This window comes from Falco cherrug, chromosome 8, assembly GCF_023634085.1.
Source record: "Falco cherrug isolate bFalChe1 chromosome 8, bFalChe1.pri, whole genome shotgun sequence".
Classification (NCBI taxonomy): Eukaryota; Metazoa; Chordata; class Aves; order Falconiformes; family Falconidae; genus Falco; species Falco cherrug.
Window position 1 is genome coordinate 58,415,042 of NC_073704.1, and position 21,329 is coordinate 58,436,370.

At 44.4% G+C, this 21,329-nt stretch overlaps 1 protein-coding gene and 1 long non-coding RNA gene across 7 annotated transcripts in view; one reads left to right on the forward strand and one right to left on the reverse strand.

Annotated features, from left to right (window-relative positions):
- Positions 1 to 21,329, reverse strand: part of LOC114016255 (uncharacterized) — a 196,239-nt gene that overhangs the window by 140,946 nt on the left and 33,964 nt on the right. The gene's annotated exons all lie outside the window — the stretch shown is intronic.
- GLRA1 (glycine receptor alpha 1) overlaps positions 1,328 to 21,329 on the forward strand; it is a 40,912-nt gene continuing 20,910 nt past the window's right edge. For both annotated transcript variants that reach the window (XM_014281048.3, XM_005440589.3), the window contains exons 1-2: positions 1,328 to 2,265; positions 18,040 to 18,170. In XM_014281048.3, coding sequence (XP_014136523.2) covers positions 2,210 to 2,265; positions 18,040 to 18,170 — 187 coding nt within the window. In that variant the 5' untranslated portion in view covers positions 1,328 to 2,209. The remainder of the gene's footprint in view (positions 2,266 to 18,039; positions 18,171 to 21,329) is intronic.

Below are 21,329 nucleotides of genomic sequence, written 5' to 3' on the forward strand. Positions count from 1 at the left end.
AATCGTGTCCCCAGGAATCTCCATGAGTTGAAATCAGAGCCTGTTATTAATCTAGCTAGACACTGAGACCCAGTAGCTGGAGTAAATCAGATTAAACTCCATCTGTATCAATGGCTAGAAGCCAAGCAGGTCTTTCTTGCTTTTTGTTTTGAATGATAACCCAAAGGATATTTCTGTCTGCTTAGCTAAGTAAACATACTGCCTTAAAACAAATAAAAACAGGACATCAAAAATATCCAGTGAATTTTAGCATGGCAGTAAGGTAATTTGAGATAAAACTCAAAGTGAGAAGAAAAACATGGTTATTTCCTAGCCCGGGGGTGGGGTAGGTGGGCTACAGTAGTGGTGGAGCAAGCAGTCCATTTCACCTTCACCCTCCCAACATGGGATGGGACAAGTCTTAGAACAGACTAAAAACAGCTAGAAAGGGGTTAAAAGCGACTCTTTCTTTGCCATGGGGAGTTTCACAAAGCACAGGGCAAGTAAACGAAACAACCTAAAAGAACGAAAACTCCATTACGCCAGGACAAGAGAGAAGAAAGTAATGCTAGATTATTTAGGAGAGCTAAGTTTTAATTTCAATTCTCAGGAGCTCTTGAGAAGCCGAGCACAGTGGCATGCTGACGAAGTGACTAAGGAGCCCATTCCTCTCCCCGCCCCCGACCACCACACTCGGCATCCTGCTAACAACTGGAGCTGCGATAAGAAACTGCTAAATGCTCCTTACCTGCCTTAGCCTTGATGGCTCCAGCGTTTGCCAAACCTCTTTGCAAAACCAAACACAAAAGACAAAAAAGAAAAAAAAAATCAAGCAAAGAGAAAAGGAGAAAAAAAACACCAAAGAAAACACTAAAGAAACCCAACACAGAGATGTTCCTTAAAAGCCAACAGCAAGACATAGCAACTGCTAGCCAAGCAGATCTTCCACGAGATGGAGACTTAAGGCATGTTACGCTTGCCCTGTCAAGGGAGACTATTTCAGAGACTTCTTAAAAAGACAGCAATTCGGGTAAAAAAAATTGAAATAAACCAAAACATATCAGCGCTTCAAAGGTTAACAGCTTCTGCTGAACAACATGCGTTTATCCAACCACGTCCTAGAGTAGTTTTTTCAGCCGCGAGACCAATGAGCACAGCTAAGAGGAGGGCCTTGGGATGGTGGAGAGGCTGTTACCCCCTCCCCTCTGCCTTCCCTCTTCTCCACCTCCACCTCCTTTTTTTCTTTCCTTTTTTTTTTCTTTTTTTTCTTTTTTTTTTTAGTTTAGTAAATTAATGCAGTAAGAAACTCCCAAGATCTGGCGAGTCCTAGCAGGGGAGAGAGGGCAGAGGGGAAATGAGATGCATTAGGAGGACACTGAGCCACTTTCTTTCTGAGCACAATGGGAGTGCTTCCCAAGAAACTTCCCCTTCTCTCCCCTCCGCTCTAGCCCTGAGCAATGGGACACCTTCCCTACAGCAGCAATAACTTATTCGGGAGGAAAATAACCCAGGAAGCAGGAATCAACAGCAGCCGAGCGGCAGGCAGAAGAGCAACACAACCGGGACTGCAGCACAGCTCCACATTTCCACATTGACAAATTCCTGTGGATGTAATTAGGAAGACACCCCGGCTAGCAGCGGAGATTAAAATCCTGGGTTGTTGAGGGTCGTCCCCCCCCTCCCATTTTATCCCCACCGCCCTGATGGCGAACCTACACCCCCTGTGTCTCCCCCTCTCGCCAGCCTGATGTCCGGAGCGAGATTCCGCTGAAGGGAGATTTCGGTGCGGGAAGCCTGGTCCTCCGGCCCCGAGCACCACTGCAGTGGCGGTGGCGGGGGCACAGGCGGAGCGGAGGGACGAGCCAAGGCAGCGCCGGAGCGGAGCCGCCGGCCGCTCCGCAGGCGATCGCGGAGCGCCGCGCACCGCCGCTGTCCAGGGTGCTGAGCGGAGCCGCCCGCCAGGCGCTGCCCAGGGTGCTGAGCGGAGCGCGCACCGCCGCTGTCCAGGGTGCTGAGCGGGGCCGCCCGCCAGGCGCTGCCCGGGGTCGCTCTCCCTGCTGCTGCCCAGGGTGCTGAGCGGACCCCCTCGGCCTTCCCCCTGCCCAGCCCGCCTCGGGAGGGGTCGCTGGCTTCCCCCACCGATTCTCCCCAAGTGCCGGGTTACTTTATTGGCCAACCCCACCGGCCCACCCCTCACGGAGTACAAAAAAAAACAGCCAGAGCTGGAAAAATGTGCAACGTCAACGCGCTCGGAGTCTACGTGTGGGAGACGATCGTTTTCTTCAGGTAAGGCTCAGCTTTACGGGAGGAGTGTGTGCGCACCGGGCGCTGCCAGGCTAGGCTCCCGTGCCCACCCCAAGCTCGGGGCACAGCCCCCAGGCAGAGCCTCAGCCTTAGGACAGTGGCGTTCTGCCATTCTCGAGCTTCCTTTTCGCCTCCTTTCGTTTCCCCGAGACTGGCTATCGCACAGCCCCTGGCTCGGGACTTTCCGCGGCTTTGAGAGTTACTCAGTTTAATTAGCACCGCAATCTCGCTAACCGCAGTGCTGAAAACACCGACCCCGGCTGGTTGCAAAGTGACAACTAGTGGCGGCTGGGAATGCTGCACTTGAATTTGCCCGGGTAAATATTCCCACCTCGCCCCCTCCCCATCCTCAGATTGCAGGTTAAGGTGAGTTCCGTGGGATACTTTCACTGCTTAGCTATGCTATCTTGATAAATCGTAGGACTCCTTTTCGAGGAGGGCTCACCCCACTGCCTCAGCTTGCTATGTCTGAAGTCACTGAAAACAAAGAAATAATCCCCTTCCTTCCCAACTTTTTTCTTTCATGTTGTTTTCAACATCATTCCCTTGCAGAGTCTAATTGAAAGCCAAAGGCGATGTGGGGAGTTTTTTGCTATTATGCCAATATTGCCTAGATGTATTTTGACTCAGTTTTAGATGTGTTCAGTTTCTCATTAAGGCTAAGGTAGGAGAAGAAACAGTTTTAGTCTTAAAGAATTGGTTTGGGTCCACCTCTCCTTGCAGTGCTTTTATTAAATGGACAAAAAAAAAAAATACTAGAAGGTAGAAGCTCCTCTGTATTTGCATAAATACTGTAGCCTGCTGTAGCAAGTGATAGATGTCAGATACATGCAATTGGAAAAATAACCTTCTTCCATGCCCTGAACTTGCTCATCAGTCTTAGACTTCATTTCATTTGCATAGCTCTCAGTTCTGTATTTCTGTATTTTACCAAAGTCTCATCTTATAGTTTCATGTGAAAGAACAATTATTATTTACATATACATCACTAGTATAATACTTACTTTACAAATCACAGCAGCATACTTGCCAATACTGGCCAGACTTTTCTAGCTAGCAGTCTCTTTCTTTTTGAACACTAAAGTCTTTCCAGGCATAAAAATGATGATATCCCCACTTCTGTAATACCACAGTCAAAGACAGCAATATTGTAATATGAAATCAAAGCATTTGATGTTTATCTGGCAGGTAAACAAAGAAAGAAGTTCGGGAAATAACTAAAATCATCAATATCTGAAAAGCAATGCACAACACCCAATACTTCAGAGCCATCCTTTCTCATTTTAGTCACAAGTGTAGAGCAGCATTGCACAATACAGCGGGGTGGACTAAAAAGAAGCATATATATGTGCAATAAACTCTTAGTTAAACAATGCTGAATCATAGAGATAAAAAGCTTGACAATAAACAACATATAAATGCTCTGGGGAATGATGTCCAAAAATAAGCCAGAAGGCAAAAGGAAAACAAATGTAAAAAAAAAAAAAAAAAAAAAAAAAAACAAACAAACAAAAAAAACCCCACACAACCAAAAACAAAAACACACAACAACATTTCCAGGCTTGACTTTCCTATGGCCCTGGCATTAAAGCATCCATATGGTTCTTAGAACTGCCTAAACAAGTGAAATTGGTACATACTTGTCTTGCTGATGCTGTTCTATGATACACACGTGAGCACTTACAGATTCTCAGCACATCAGTTAAAGTCCTGGGCATTCAAAACCTTGGTAAACCAGTCCCTTCAGGTTCTAATGTAGACGTTTATACTGTTATAAATTATATAGGTGTGCATATACATACATGCATGCTATATACAATTATGTCACGTTGCATACAAATAGTATTTCTAGAAGTCTAGTTTTCCTGAAATTAACATTTAAGAAAATTTGAAAATGCTTTAATTCAAATACAGGGAGATGTTGAAACCAAATTGTTTTATATACTGCAATAATTTTTCAAACAAGAAAAAAAAATTGGTGGTTTCTGCTCAGAACTGACTCTAAGCAATGTTTTTCTTTTTCTCTCACTTCATGTTGTCTGTTCAATTTATTACAGGCCAAAAATTTATCAGCCTTTCTGGTCCAGGAATAGCTTTGCTATTTCAGTTTCAGTAAGAGAAGTTTATTCATTAACAGTCATTCATAAATTTAGTGTGCCAATTACTCCTGCACTCAGTCATACATAATGTTTTAAAAGACACAAGCTGATAATCCCATAATCCATAACAGAAGTATGTATTGCTTTAAATTACAGGGTGTACCACAATTTATTGTCAGCCTGTCAAAAATATTCTGGAAAGAGAATCCATTATATGTTAGCATATACACTACAAAAACAAAGAAAAATTCAAAGTCACAAAGGAAAATTAGACACAGCCAATAGAGGAAATAAGACTAGATCTGTTCCTCAAGAAAAATGTTCTCCAGCTTTGTAAAAAACAAGACCCTATGGGAAAGAGTAACAGCTGGTGTGTGAATGCAAACATTACAGTATTGCCAATATGATATTTGTTTCTGTTACAGTTGGGGTGGTTTAGAAGGAATTTGCAATAAGTGGCTTATTCTGGCATGCCTTTCTTTATGGAAGAGCATTTCCCATTTTGCTACCTGCCTTCTCAGACTGCAGTCACTTAGCTGTGACTAAGACATTTACTGAGACCCTGGGTAGAGTCAGGGATGGAAACCAGGCTGGGGTGGGAGACTGTCTTCTGACAGACAGGCTGCTTGACCAACCTTTCCTTACACATATCTGTGCAAGGCCAAATGCTGTTTCTTGAAAATAAAAATAGATTGAACAACATTTACCACAGGGACTTCAGATGTCCTGCTTATATCTGTGGAGATATATACAAACATTCTCCTGAAATCTAACTACATAGACTGCGTGTTCATACCCTGGTTCATTTGCAAATTCCTTCATGCAGAACAAAAAGCTACCCCTACCCTGTGATGATCTGTCTGGACTTTCTGTTACACCAACATATTTTAATAGCCTTAGCGGTCCAGAAACACCACTGCATAAGCCCAGGGGTAGGAACGCACCTTGTGCAAGTTAGAAGATAAAAAATAGCTTAGAAGTGGCACCTTGCGCAACTAGGCACTGGCCTGTGAGGCTCTGAAATTGTTTGGGCCTGATTCTTGTCTTAATTGCACTCGTACATATCAGGAATCAGCAGCATGACCTTCACTGAATCAAGATCAGAGTTGGCCCCTTCTCAATAGCAATCTGACAGCTAGCAGGATGCTTCAAGGCTACTGCTCCAAGCAATTCACAGGCTAAAGGTTGCTTCCAGCTTCAGACTCTGTTGGATTGCTCTAACTCTTCCCTCCCGTCAGTAATAGGAGCTCTTGAATGCCAGGTTTTTTTAAAAAAATAAGATGCCATTCTGAATATGACCTAACTTTGTGGAAAGACAGACACTTTTTCCTAAAACAGACTTGAGAAGCTGATTTCAGCCCCTTGAAAATACAGCAAAAGAAAAGGCAAGGGGAAGGAAAAGGAGAGTAACGTGCATGTTATCTCTAAACCTCCTGCTATAGCTCTGCAGTGCTAGATAAGATTACAGAAGTACCTGTGAATAAAGCACTAGCCAGACTCCCAGAGCCACAAGCTAAGCAACATAGCAGACACTCTCCATAGTTAAAGATATTTTCCTCACACTAACTAAAATCTACTAGAAGTTGTGCCTTATGACCTGTTGTGCCTCTGCTGAGTCTGTCAGCTCCCCAGTGAAATAAAAATGATTTAGCAAAGGCTGGAACTAGATGGCTTTAAGGACACTCTTTAGCTTCTTTGGTCTGCAACCTGTAATAGCCCCATTAGAGACCCTTCTAAAAGGGTTACAAATTCAAGGTTTGAAAATGTGATGAGGTAGACAATTCTAGCTAGAAATCCTTATAAATCATTCCACAAAGAAAGATTAATTTGGTGTCATCCCTGTAGAAGCACAAAACGCTTGTTAACCCGCTTTCTGCGAGGACTTTGATACACACTTCCATCACAATTCACCTGCATTCTAGGCTTTCAAGGCAAATCAATGTAAAGTACACAAAACATTTTCTAACAGTCTAATCTTAACCTTCCTCTCTAAACAGCTGCCTCAACTCCAAACATGCTTTTTGGTTAGATCTGAACAAAAGAAAGGCTCAACGTCTGGGCAAATACTCTTTCTCCCCCCTTATGTTGGGTGCAAGGAGCAGGAAGACCACAGACAATCACCTTGCTTAAAAACATTATACAAAATGTTGCTGTTTCTCACATGCAGTTATAAATATCCTTCATCTCAGAGCCACTGGGGCTGTGCAGGCTTTAGGTAATATAGACTGGCTGTCCACCTCGACTCCTGCTGAATGTTACCCTATACTGCAGGAAGTCCCACTGGCAGAACACACATTTACCGTTTGAATACCTGAAGGGAGCTGCTTCTGGGATGAGAGCAATACGTGCAGGGAACGGTAGGATCCTGCCCTTACATGTAAGAGCATTACACCATATGAATTGTCTATGAAGACTTCAAGAACGAAGAGTTTAGGCATGGGAATTTAGTCCCCCCTTATTCCTCTTCTCCCATGAAAGAGGTGCTAGAGACCCTTATGTATGAAGCAAATCAGCAGCAAAGCACCCTCTGACTCCGCTTCAAGCATCTCAGATTTAGTAGCACTGCCTAAAGCCTAAGTTCATTCTGCTACCGACCAAGTGATTCAAGTCAAAAAGGAAAGCACTTGTAAGCAACAACACACTGAAGTTCCCCTGGTCCTGAACAAACACTTTCCTTGTTGGTTTATGAAATTCATCTCACCAAATCCTCATGAGCTGACCTGAGCAGAAGATGATCCTAACATCTGAATTAAGATGTTAATCAGTGTCCAAAATTAAATTACTTTGTTATCCCAGCACCAACCAGTGATCATTCATCTGTGGTAGAAAACCAGCAGTCTGTTCTCATCTCATCCTGGCATGCAGGTTAAAGGGCTCTCTAAATTTCGGTATTAAGAACAAGATGTCAGACCACCTAAAGGAATTTAATTGCTATTTCAGTACTGACGAAAGAGAAGGGTTTTAAAAATAAATGATGTTTTAAAAATAAATCACAACATCCATATCAAACCCACAACATTTAAACATGTCAAATCATCTAAATCTATTCCCTGAGGTTCACTTGCTCATTTTTTATAACCTGGAGCTTTTCCAAGAGTCCCAAAGTGACTAGGATTAAGAGAACAGATAGGCTGATAATGCATTTTGACTTCTGTTTTGTTTGCCTGTATCAGCTCTCACTGTTGTGACACATTAAATAGGGTTTCACTATTTCCAGTAAATTAACCTTTTGTTATCGTTACCTTGCATACTTTCTTTTGATGTTTATCTATCAGCAAGAGCACAATGATTTCTTTTCTTATGAAGTATGGTTACACCTGCGCACCTCGCACCTTTCAAGAGAAATGGCTCATCATATTCTTTCACATCCTAAAACCATCATTCCAGCATACCCTCCCCACCATGGTTTGATTCAATTTTTTGATTGGCAAAAAAGTCATTCCAAGCGCTTTTGATAATTTCAGTCGCAGGAGGAGGGGGAAACAAACCCAAAAGCTTAGGATAAATGAAGGAAAAAGGAAGGAGCGAGAGAAGCAGGGAATCCTCTTGCTGCTCCAGTGTGAGGCACTGGAAGGATCGTTAGGAGCCATGACCAGACAACTCGGCACCAGGTGGTCAGGCTGCTGACTTACAGACCTACTTGCGCAGCCTAGAAAAGAGGAGGTTTTGCGTTGCACTCGAAATATTGTTAATTCAGCAGGTCAGTTCCACTGAAAGAGGGGGCGGAAATAAAAACCCCTCTTCTTTGTTGCTTTCACCTTTCCCCCAAAGTATCCAAACAATTTACATTTGTGTTTACAGAGCCAGACAACAGAAACCTTGAGGGCAAAGCGGTTTGCATTGCTAGTTCTTAGCCAAGACTATTTGTTAGTGCAAAACAATGTAGTCCCCCCCCTTAAGCTCTTGGGAAACTGCTGATAAGCTCTAGCTGATCTGGTCCTGGAGGTCTGAATGCTTTGATCCCACTGGTGATATAGATCGGACAGGATCAAACAGATGAAGGTGCTCCTAAATCTCTCCCGATACTTCAAGAGACTGATGCACAGAAACTAATCAAAAAAAATTCCACACAAACCCAAACACAGCAATATAGCTTTTGTCCTCTCGGTAAGGCCAAAGCACAGAGAAGGCCTGCAGAGCACAGAAATAGATAGAGACAGATGCACCCGTCATTTACACGCGCTGAGCTCTCCCCATTATGCAGACAATTATTTCATCCATATAATGCACCATGGTAAGCTGCTGATTTGGGGACGGCACCACATCTGGCTGGTACATAGACACAGTTGGCATCCTGTAAATACATCTCTGCTGGATCCAAGTGCCAGCTGAGAAAAGCAGGAGAAATCTTAATTTACCAAACCCCACAAAATCTGTGTTTTGAGAGGGATGCAAAAGAACACACTTGCACCTGCTTTCCTTCTGATTCCTCCTGCTTCATCCTTCCAGTGTGGCTCAGTCTGCTAGGAAAAAAAAAAAACAGAAAAAGAAAAAAAGAAAAAAAAAAAAAAGAGGGATAAGAAAAGACAAAACCCCAAAATGCCTTAGCAGACAGTCAGGGAACTCTCTTGTTTTTATCGGTGCCTCATTGCAGGGTGGGTGAGGAGGGAAAAAGCTACCAAGAGGTTGCCAAGAGAAGGAGTGTCGCATGCATGGAACAGTAGTGCTTGCAGTGCCATCAATCATTGCACACACTGCCTTCAGATGAAGGCTGCCGACAGCAGCTCCCCTCACACGCCTGCCCTGCAAGCAGTACCTGCTGCTACAACCAGTCACCCAGAATGCAGATCCTGTCCCCCAGCCCCAGCAGGGCTGGACAAACACACAAATCAATAAATAGCAATAGAAGTGGGATTGATGGTGGATCGGACCACTATCACATGCATCTGGTTCAGCAACAAAATGCAGCTAAGCCAGGAATCATGCAGAAAAATCCAACAAAATTCATGATTTCTCACCTTTACCTGATTTTCTTTCAACTTTTTCTCTTTTATTTCCGATTATGCAAGTGAAAAGATGCTTTGTACAAAGCCCCAAGTACGCCCCTCCTCCCCTCTTATTGAGGGGGTATAAAACCTGAAAGCATACAAGGGTCAGCTGTTATCAGCACGCTTTAGAAAATCCTTAGTTCCAAATATCCTTGCTGGTGCCAAGAGCTCCTATGCAAGATAGGTCAAGTCCCCCATTACAGCAGGATCTCTGCACCTTGTGTATTACCACAGTTGGGAGTAGGGAAGCAGGATGCTCCAATTTCCTGGGTGAGGCAGCCTTTTTTAATCTTACAAGAATGTCAAAGACAAGCTGTGGACCAAAAAAAGTCACTTTTTGTGGGGTATCTTTACCATCTTGTCTCTTTGCTCACTCCCAGTGCTTTTACCCTCTAGAAGCACTGCTGAGCAGGGCAATAGTTCCTGGCACGTACACACACACATGTGGATTTTTTTTTTTTTTTTTTTTGCTGCACCAGAGTTCCCAAGATCTGGTTTACAAACCAGAATGTGTGCATCCCACCTCTCCTGCCACCGCACGTGCCCAAGAACTGCAAGCATCCTCCAGCTTCCAGCCCCATCCATCACACCCTGACACAGAGCTATGGGCTCAGAAATCACCTCCCAGCAGTGGGGCTGACAAAGTACAAGCCTCATCAAACACAACCTGCTCTCCTGCACCAGCACAGGCCCTACAGCACTGCCAGGGTTGAAAAGATTTATTTTATTTTTTTTTTTTTATCAGGGATCTAAAGAAACCAAAGCCAGAGGGCAGCCAGGGTGGGGAGGAGAAGACACCCCTGGGGCAGGGGACCCACAGCTTAGCCATTCATTCCAGAAGTGACAATTCATTATAGTTTACAAAAAACCCTGATAAATTACACCAGGAATCACAGACAGCACACAGGGAATATTCCTCTCCAGCAGGGTATTTGTGTTGCAATGACAACTAATTCCATCAGCAAATATCAAAATGAGCTCTTCTATCATGCAACTCGTTCTGCACAGTACAAAGCATCCTCATCAGCCCCATCCCTCTCAAACTGGGACCCACAGTTCTATAGGCAGGTTATGCCTGTTGGCTCAGGAGGTCTTTTCAAAAGATCTGCAGCAAAAAGTTTCAGAAGATAAAAACTCAGCACTACTCTGCACCATACATTACATCTCTTTTTCAAAAGAATTCTATTCATACCACCTCTGATTTATCAAAAAAGAACAAAGCAGCTACAATATTCTTGTCTAATCCTAACGAGCAGCATAAATCCTTAAGCTAAAACTAATTTTTAAAAAGCTGCTGTAGCAAGGTATTTGAACTGATGAAAACGCGACTGATAGTGTGACTGCAGAGCTATAGATAGAAGAGCATCCACGATTTCTCGTAATTCTCTGACACTTGTCTAGCCTGTGATCTAAAACCTCCTGACGTCAATTGAGGTTCCCACCACAGCTCTCCATCCAAACACGGAATCAAAAGCACATCAGTGAAGAGAATATTGTTACCTAGAATATGAAGCCTTGTCTTGTAAAGACATTTTCCCCCTTTATTTATTGCATTCAGGAAGGTTGTTTATGCATAACTTTAAATATCTGACTAGCCCCCCTGACTTTAAAGGGAATATTCAGTGTGTGTGACGGTAGATACATGCTTTTGTCTTTGCAGGGATTTTTTTTCCCTTTGTTTTTTTCAACAAAAAATGCAATTATAACTTTTTTTTTAAAACCCTTCAGTATATGTACACATAAGAGTCAGTGCTGATGTTTGGTGGATTTATTTCACAACTGATTAAAACCTGAGCACTGACTTGCACTTCTCCAATATTTGAGTTGTGTTTTCAAACCTGTCTCAGTGGCTTAGGATCATACCTTTCCAGAAAGTGAGTACTTATGTTCCAAGGGCTGTAGATGTTTCTAGAAAAGGAATTACTTGAGAACGTCACTAAAGAGAATGCCTGTAGTTCAAAACTGAATTTAACACACGCTTTTTTTTAATATGCAATAAGCAAGAGTGGCCACACAACATATGACTGTTTGAACAACAGTCCTTGTAAAAGCAGGGATTTTACATGCAACCAAGCACTATTTCCATGTAATTTGCTGGTCTCCCAGTGCTCTTCCCATTTCAACTATATACAACACACAGATTTCTCTCCCTGCCCCCCACAGCTGACTGTCTAGTCATTTATTATTTTCTTTTGCTCTGTCCAGGCAGCGCCAGCAATTGTTTCAAGTGCTGGTGTCTTTCCATAGAGTTAATCAGTGTAATTGGGATGTTTTATAGTTCTGGACAGGGTGTTTTGCCATATGGCATAGGAGCCATGGGCTACAGGAATGTGGTAGTGGAACACAGAGATATCTGAATGCTGCAGTCTGAAGAGATTTTTCTCACTCCAGTCATGTTGTTGCAGCTTCCCCTGGACGGGAACAATCGCAGAGGGTTAATTCCCCTGAGGCCCATGGAGAAGTGCCTCCCAGCTCCTCTCCTCCCATACAGCCACCAAGACCGGTGGCAACCAGTATTGTGCAGGACCTTTGAGAGTGTTTTGGGATCCTTGGGTTAAAATTTTAACTGATTACATCCTGTGACTACTGCAATGCAGTTACTTCTGGTGCAAAAGCTAGAATTGGTTTAAACAGCCCACAGCAACAGAGCACAGCCATCCAGGACAGAGATGGCAACATTTAACAAGCCTACTTTCACTTTCCTGAACCCCTCCTCCCACCATGAATAGGGATAAATAATAGCTTATTGCACATTTCTTTCTCAGAATGAAATGTTTCCCAGGTTCTTGAATTCCTTATTTCACCAATCTCACCGTACACGAGTATTTTCTCATCCTGCCCCAACATCCAGGTCCACTCCATGCCTCTGTTGCATAAGGTCTCAGCTGAATTAAAGAAACAACCAAGTCCAAATTTCTTCCCCACCTCCAAGAATAAGCTTTTCAAATTCCACCCACCCCCACCCCCTCGTAGCACACCCCACAGCCCTACTGCAGGGACTGTAACTACCAGCAGCTGAGCAGGAGCACATGGATTGCAATCGGTGCTGTGCAACCAGTGCATCTGTTACACTCTGAGCTCCTTCCCCTCTGCACCATGCCGGGCCACAAATCTTTGATCAGGGCTTTCTTTCCTCCCAACACACCTCCACTCTTCTTTTATCCTGGCCACCTCTACAGCTGTAGGCCAGGAATTCAGACAACGTGACTGAGAAAAACATGCAGACTATGAGTTTCATCTTTAATTGAATTGCATACCAATATTGATTGTGCTATTAATTTCGATAGTAAATCTAATCGTTTAAAAAAAAAAAAGTCTGCTCACAGTCTCTGCCAAGCCTTTCCAGGCCAGCATCTGGCAGCGTTTCCCTCCAGATAAGATGTTGATGTGCAGTCAGAAATAACAGTCTGGGTGCAGAGTAGTTTAGAGCTGCCCTTTTTCCTTTTCACCAGGAAAATCTCTCGTCTGTCCTTCCTCCCTCTCTCCAGCTGCTGAGGACAAGAAGGAGATGGGCAGCCCCAGCATCAGCAGAGGCCAAACACAGGCTTGCTCTGCTGAGCTCCAGTCCCTGCTCAGGGGTCTCTGCCCAAGAGGCACTGTCCAAAGGACCAGGGAGATGGTTCAGGGAAAGCAGTGGGAGAGTTACCACGGGTAACGCTAGTCAGTCATGGTGCCTTTCTGTGCACAGCTGTCTGATATTCTCTTTGTGACATGTCTCAGAGCCTGCTAGGGTCAATAAAACTAAGCTGATTAATCCTCCTGTGTCCCCAAAACCCCACGCTGCTCTAGCCTGGCTGTGAAGGTGGGAAACCGTTACACTGGTCACCTCAGCCTGCCTCGAAGACCTGATGGGTATTCCTCTCCCCTGGGATACCTACTTATAGAAAACATCACGTTTGAAGGACAAATGTGTGAGCCAGCTCACCTGAACACTATTCCCAACACATCCCTGCCAAGCTTTCTGGCTTGCCTTGTATTTCAAAAATAAGCAAACCAACCAAGCACTTCAGAAACCTTTGCTGAGCAGCACTGAACCAGGATAAGTGACCAGGTATCTTCTGTCTCCCCACCCTGCGGAGAGCCCAGCCAGAGGAACAAACCCAGCCCTGCTCCCCGAGCCACTGACGTTGCACCATTCACCTTCCACCCTTTGCAGAGATATTTCCTCTTCAAACATTTGTTTCGCAACAGTTTGTGTTTCTGCTGCCAGACATTTTTTACCCTCAGAATTAATGATTAACAATTAAATTATTTAACAGGGGACTAGAGGCCCCATGCTAATTAAATTCCTTCATCTCTCGTCTTTGCAAAGAAAAAAAAAAATATATTTTTCAGTATCAGCATTCAACCAGAACAGGGCAGGTTGTGATTTTGAACTTAATTAGATGGACAACCATGGTCATAGCAAAAAAAAAAACCCCAAAATAAAAAAAATGCATGAAAATATTGCACAAGGGCCATACAAATGGGGAGAGGAGGAGGAAACAGCCAACTGGGGAGCTGGGAACTGAGCAAACCGACATGTCCAGACTGCAGAAGAGCCACTTTCTAAACCAAATAACTTTTTATAAGGATATATCATCTGTTTAGCTGAAACGAAATAATGCAGACAGAGCAAACAGTGCCTGGGAGAAACCAGTAATAGGTGTCCTACAAAGCCTGACTGCTCCATTTTAAGGAATGCAATCCTGAGCAGCTGGGCTGCTCGCCTCCACCAGCTTTCACCTTCAAATGCCTGCTAGTGGGCTGGACCTCCCAGGGCCTTCGTGGTGTCTTCATACCTGCCAGCATTAACATCACAAAAGATTATGTTCGTTTATCGACCCTTTGAAGAGAACCTTCCCGTTGTTGTTGCCGTGATGATTGCCTGATGGCGCTTTCTCAGCCAGATCCACTAGGGATTACACCAGCATAAATATAATAAACTGCTGTCTGGCTGCTATTAAAATGCACCAAAATGCTTTCAGCCCAGACAACACTCTTTCACCAATACAAACTACATCCTCAGTGATTTTGTTACATGTTCTGTCTCCTTTTGTTTATTCGGAAAATAATTTTTTTCTCTGAACAACATAACACCCACCCTAAATTTCCAGTTCTCTTCTATCATCAATAATTTTCAAATCATTTGGCAATTTCCCTCTCCTTGTCTCTGCTGGTCCAGGAGATGAACAGTTCCATGGGACATTCAAGGGTACTTCTGCACAGGAAGTGTCATTGGGAGAATGATAAGGGATGGAGGGATGGAGAAAATCCCAGAAAGCTCCCAAAGCAGCCCACACAGCACTGGTCAGGACAGACCTGGAAGAGAACAGAAGCTGACAGCTTTTTGGGGTGCTGTCTGAGCTAAACTACAATAGCAAAGCTCAACTGTCACAATGAGAGCGAACATTTCATGGCTGTGGTAGATGCAGCCCATCCATCCAAAGCATCATGGGGTGGGCCTGCCTCTCTGTAGCTCCCAGTGGTGTTTTCTACAATTACTTCCAAGCTAGAGAGTAGACATCTGCCTGCTGCCTATAGAGCCTGCTGCTGGAAAGGCTTTGCTGTTCCCTCATCCCCTGCTTTCTTGCCTTTTCTAGTTAAATCCTGGGGGGAAGAGGGCAGGGCGGAGTTGTTACTAGCTAGTTTTAGGAAAACATTTAGTTACCAAATAGAAACTGGAAGAAAGTTAGAACTCATCATTCCTAGGTCCCCCGGGTAACTAACAACACACAGAAGCCAAACAGAGCTTCTAAAACACCAGAAGAAAAGAAACCACGTTTGACAGTTCCAGCACATCCCCGAAGGGGCTCACAGAAACCGACCGTAGGGATGGGCACAAAGCTGCAGAAAGCACTGGGGCTGTGAGACGGTGGCCCTCTCCCAAATGCTTGTGGGAGAGTTCTTATGTATTTAGCTCAATATATACTTCCCATGTAGGAACTAAGCTCATAAAATTCATTTACTTCCAACTTCAATGCAGAAAGAATCAGAAAATGGCACCCAAGAAATAGCAAACTTGGAAGTGGAGTGAACATACTCAGCATGGGCTTTCACACTGAATTGACAGGAAAGCTGAACACTGCTTTCTGTGCTTTTTCCCCCCCCTTTTTTTTTTTTTTAAACGAATGCCAGAGGAATTGCAGCTTCTAATTACCTTTTTGGCACTTAAAGCCTATTAGATTCATATTGCCTGTTTCCCTCCTGCCCCCCACTTTTCCACTTCCATGTACTTCCTCCAGTCTACAGTTAATGAGAAGAAATCAGTGTATTGCATTATCTGGCATCTTGCTGCTGAAGTGGCAGGAGTCTTTGGTTACCAAGTCATTTGCCGCTTAATTGAAATCTTTTCTCTCGACTCATTGCCATGCAGACACTCTATTGGAATGCAGTAGTCAGCCCAGTATCGACTGTCCTCCCCCTCCCAGCTTTCTTCTCCTGAGTTTGCAAATCAATTGCACCCTGTTTTCCTTGTAAAAAAAAAAAAAAAAAAAAAGAAAGAAATTAAAACATCACCCATTCCACAATGCCATTTACCCTCAAAACCACGTTGGTTTGGCTTTGCATAGTTCCTTAGAGCAGAGATGGGGACAAGACAAGAAATGGCACGTGGCTATAGTAAAAGCTATATCCACACCTCCTCAGACGGCCTCCAAGTGGGAGTGTGCATCAGCCAGCTCAGATAAGGTCCAGGTGGGATGGACTGTGAATATATAAAGGGTGAATGAAATCCGAGTCTTAGACTCACTGAAAGTGATCAGGAATTCATCTCCCTTCTTTACTGCAGAAATTAAACATTTTTTAATAGTTAAAAATCTAGCTATGAGAGAATGCTAATACAGTTGCAACTTACAAAAGAAACCAGACTGCAGTTGTGAGCTTGCAGGATTGAAAACCCAGGCTTGGCAAGCCATCACTGCTAACACTAGAGAAGAAAGTCAATACAATACAGGTTACTACAGACTCCTGATTTTGAAATTATGGCACCCAAGCGCTTTTGAATCCCATCCATTTTTATAGTCCCAATGAACCTGGTGATTCAAAATGCTCTTGACAAGGCCTCTTTCTAGGTAACATTTGTTGTTTTGGAGTTTCAGCCTAAACTTGCATTGTAAGAACAAGTCTTTGAGGGCAGGGTCACACTAATGCCATGCATAGTAACCATTCCTGAATTCTTCCTTCCAAATAGATCTTGTATCAGTATTTAGCATTACTCTTCTGCAAGACCGCAGGTTTGACTACTGCAGAGTCCCTTGAGAAAAGAAATACAAAACTTCCCAAGGTGAGATTCTTGAGATCCTCATGCTGTAAGAGGACTCCATGGTGTCATTTGTGAGGATGTAAGTAGCTAAATAACTTGTGTCTGGTGTAAACATCCTAAGGCCTCTCAGCTGCTCTGCCACAGTGGCTTCTCACAGTTCCCACACAGCCTTTGTACTTCAAAAAAATTCAGGAGTTTTGCAAAGCATGAGGCAATAAACTTCACTTCCTCCTGAACAGCTTGCTTTGCCTTATTATATATTTACATTACAATACTGCCCATAGGCTTTAACTAGCATCAGGCATCTGAACCCACAGGCAGAGACAGCGCTCTTGCTCTAAGCACACTGCACATCACCTATGGGAGTGGTCGATAGGGTTTGGCAATTTTTTGTTGTTGGTTGCATTTTTTGCTAACCTAAGGAACTTCACACCACACTTGCAGTCTGGGAACAGATCTGTGTTCAAAAGCAGAACCCATATAACCATAGGGAAGGAACTGAAGTGTCTATTCTTGTCTTGGAAATAAAACCTTCCTGCAAAGTTGAAAATGAGCACCTAGTACCAGGAGTCACTTGTCCCTGTGTAGATAGCAACAACAGAGACTTCCTAAGCTCAAATCATCACCCTGCAGATCTCTTGGACTCCCATAGAATCAGAAGGCACGTACGTTGCCAGGCTTAGATTTTCATCTTCTACAGACAAATCAGTAATTTTACTCTTTCTACCCCAGAAGCCACACAAGTCCCCAAAAGATGCGATTTCCTTTCATCCTCAACTCAACATGAGTATTATTTCAGGATTGCACTCCAGACACCTCCCAGACCAGAGACCATCCTGCTGTATTGAACTCAGACCCCTGCATTGCAGGTACCGATAGCAGATGCTGGACTGACCAGCAAGTGGGAAGCAGAAATACATCTATCCCCTACAGTCCCAAAGGCTCTGCAGGAGCTCTACAATCACATGACACTCATTTAAGCCTCAAAATCCAGATTGCTCTGATCCTACCTGCCTTTTGGAAAATTAGACTGTCAGAGTACCAAATATGCTCCTTGGTATTTGCCATGTAATTAAGCAGTAATTGCTGCCCAAGGCTAATCTCAGAGTATATTTTACCTGTGGAGCTCAGCGCCAGAGTTCACATTTGTAATTTAGTGGCATGCCAAGGAGGTATACCTAAACTCACAAAAGGATTTTCTCCACTCATCATCTCTCTTCTGCTTTGGTCGCAGCTGGGATTCTATATTCAGAGATGTTTGGGCTGGGCAAACAAATTAGCAGAGACCAGCCTCATCAGGAATTCACATGGGGACCCATCCTCCCTTATAGCAGGAATGAGATGCTGACTGCTCTGCTCCTGGACCCTAAACCCTCCCCAGTATGGGGCGCACACTAAAACCTCCTCTTTCTTTCTACTCGCACAGCCTGGCAGCCTCCAAAGAAGCTGAAGCAGCAGCACGATCTGCCCCCAAACCCATGTCTCCTTCCGATTTCTTGGATAAGCTGATGGGGCGAACTTCAGGATATGATGCCAGGATCAGGCCAAATTTTAAAGGTATGCAAAAACCCTGCTTTGTGGCTTTGTTTCATTTTGGGACTGAAACCCACATGCAATCCTCATGAATGCCTCCCTAGCTGCATATGAAATATATAGTTTATGTTCATATGAAATATGTATGATAATGAGTTGGCACACGGATCCCTCATAGATGTCTGGAAAGGCATCCACTCAGAATGAAAACAACCTTGTAACAACTTTACGTGCAGGGCAGAACTTCAATATTAGGATCAGGGATCCTGCCACACCAAGTAGAGACTGGCAGGGAACTGAAAAACTTGCAGATCAGGAGAAAAACCATCAACTTTCTTTTCCCCTCAAGTCACTACCCATAGCACCTTCTAACAGCGGGCAGTGCTGCTTACACCCACTGAAGCCAAGAGAGGTCTCTCCCATCAGCTCTGGATAAATCCAGCAAGATGCCATCACAGCCCCCATAGTAAAGAGGCTTCTTCAGCCAGCGCCCAGCACAGCTCCGTCACAACAGCTGAGTGTCACACCTGATCCACGCAGCTAACGCTCCCTGGCAGCCAAGCACATTGGGAGAGGCAACAGACCCACTTCCTTTGCTCCTCAAAACACTTTAAGAAGGGTGGATTTGGGGGGGGGGGGGGGGGGGGGGCTGGTAGTTTTGGTTTTGTTTTTTGGGGTTTTGGGGGTTTGTTTGGTTTTTTTTGGGGGGGGGGCATGGTTCCCACCTGGTCTAGTGAAAGATGTCCCTGCCCATGGCAAGGGGGTTGGAGCTAGATGATATTCAAGGTCCCTTCCAACCCAAACAATTTTGATGTTTTTGGTTTTTTTCATTTTAACTGAGCTTGCTTTCCCAGAGCTACTCACCCCTGAATCACACCCAGAGATAAAGTGGGACCTGCCCCCTCCCAGCCACTGTCCAGCCCTCTCCAGTGCTCATTTCATCCACTTCTTTTGTTTCCAAATACCAGTCCCTCCTCCCAACAAGAGTCACTGGCAATGCTAACACAGGACTCCCAGGACCCATTAATCATGGTGACAGCACCTGCCATCCAGCTTCACACAATAAGCTCTATACTGGGCTTTTAAGCCCCTGTATAGGTGGGAAGCTTGTGCCCTAGTAATCAGCTAGACAACGGAGAACACTGCTGGTTTTATCCAAATCACAGAGAGTTAAAAAACCACCCTGTAAACCTTCCTACCACTAAATTATGCACACACACAAAAGAAATTAAACTTTAATATTTAATGAAATGTATACATTATCTTCCTGCTGAAGGCAGCTGTATTGCATTTTTATTTGAGATAATTTAATTTCAGTTTTATTTCAATGAACTACACCTTCCCCACAGGGCAGTTTTGCTGGCTTAGCCTCCCACATATAAATCAGGCTCCAATTTATATGGGAGGCATAAGAGGTGTTCTACAGAGCTTAGGGTTGCAGCTCTCAAAGCACGTCATTTAAATTAACGGCAGTAACTCATAAGGGCATTTTAATGGCTTAGATCTAAATTAAAATAATATCAAAGATCTGTATCAGATTGATTTTTGGGGAGGGGAAGATCAACAAAAAGATGATTGCTGGTTGTCATAAATGCTGTAAAGTCCAGACTTAGCCATGAATTCACATTCTGAGGACAAGGAAGCAGCATCAGGGCTTTAGTTTAAGTTGGAGGATGAAGTCGGTAACTTGGGCAGGGGCAGAGATGAACCCAGCAGGTGTGGGACCCAGGACCTCTCACCCAAGCTGTACCCTTAATTAATCCTGCTGCTGGAAAATTCCTTCCCAGCTGCATCCCACCACATAGGCAGCACGTTTCAGTGGCAGGCAGGGAAGTTTCTAGAGCCTCACACAAGCTAAAAAACCCCAAAGCCTGCAGAGGGCTCCCAGCTCCCCGTGGACACAGGGGGAAGAGTGCTGGGCTGCTGGGGAAGAGTCATCCTCATGTACGCTGGGCCAAGCTCACCCCACACTGGCTTCCCATCAGCACAGGATGAGGAAGAGGAGGGCCAAAATCTTCCATGCATGTCAGCCAGGAGCACATGCAGTCATCCAGGGAACAGCTCAGTATTTTTCTTGTGCTGTGTCATCTGGGGGAGAAAAACACATGCACATAGACCTTCTATACTGCTCATGAGATTGATCCAGAGGAAAAAAACTTACTCCTGAGCTCAACAGGAGCACTACAGCAGGGATAAAACAAGTGCTAAAGCCTGATCAACCGTGTTCTTTCAGCTGCTGGATAAATTTCATGAGCCTTTTGGATAAGAGGGGTTAGTGAAGGGGGCAAAAGAAAAAGATGCCATTTTGTATCTGATATTTTAGCCCATGCCTATGTTTAACAGTCCGGAGGAAGAGCTGCTCAGACTGAACAGCCTGTGAGCTGCTGCTGAGCTGGCAAACTGCTGTCTGGGAGCTGGTGGGACAGAAGCCTGCTCAGATTGCTTGGGACTCGCACCAAGAAAATCCCAGCCACAGAGAACACCACTGTTACGTGGCTGCAATCCCACTCCCACAGAGGACAGGCACAAAGTTTTAAAAGAGTCTGAAGTAGGAAGGGGGAAAAAAAAGGAAATTAAGAGGAGCAAACCAAGCTCCAAATGTTACTTAGTAAACAGGAAATTCCGTTAATTTCCAGAGGAGGAAGTTTGCACTGATTAGAAGCACAAGCTTCTCGTTAAAGCCATTCCTTCCCCCCAGCATTTCATCTTGCAGCAACTGCCAGACTGCAGATGTGACCTTAACGGGCAAGCATCACTCCCCAGTGAGGCTGAGCCATCAGGCAGTGTTTGAAATGCAGACACCATCCTTGTCACCATGAAGGATGGGGGAATAATCTAAAAATTCACACTCACCACTTCCACAGATCTTATCTTCCCAGAAGCATCTGTCACAGGGATGATATAAGATTAATTCCCCTGGTATTAAAGGGGAACCTTGGTTCCTGGGACAGCGTCCTCTGCTCTCTGCCTGGCTTGCCTTTCCCTACCACATACTGGGCAGCACCAGTAGCAGGTCCTTTGGGAGCCCCCAGAGCAGAGGCCCTTTTTGCTTCTCTCCTGCCCTTGTTAAGGCTCTACAGAAATCCTCTCGTACACGGGCAAGCCACTGGTTTGCCAGGCACCAGGTATGGCTCTGGGTCCAAACTGTTCACCAGCTTTTTATGTTGTGCTGAAGTCAGCTCT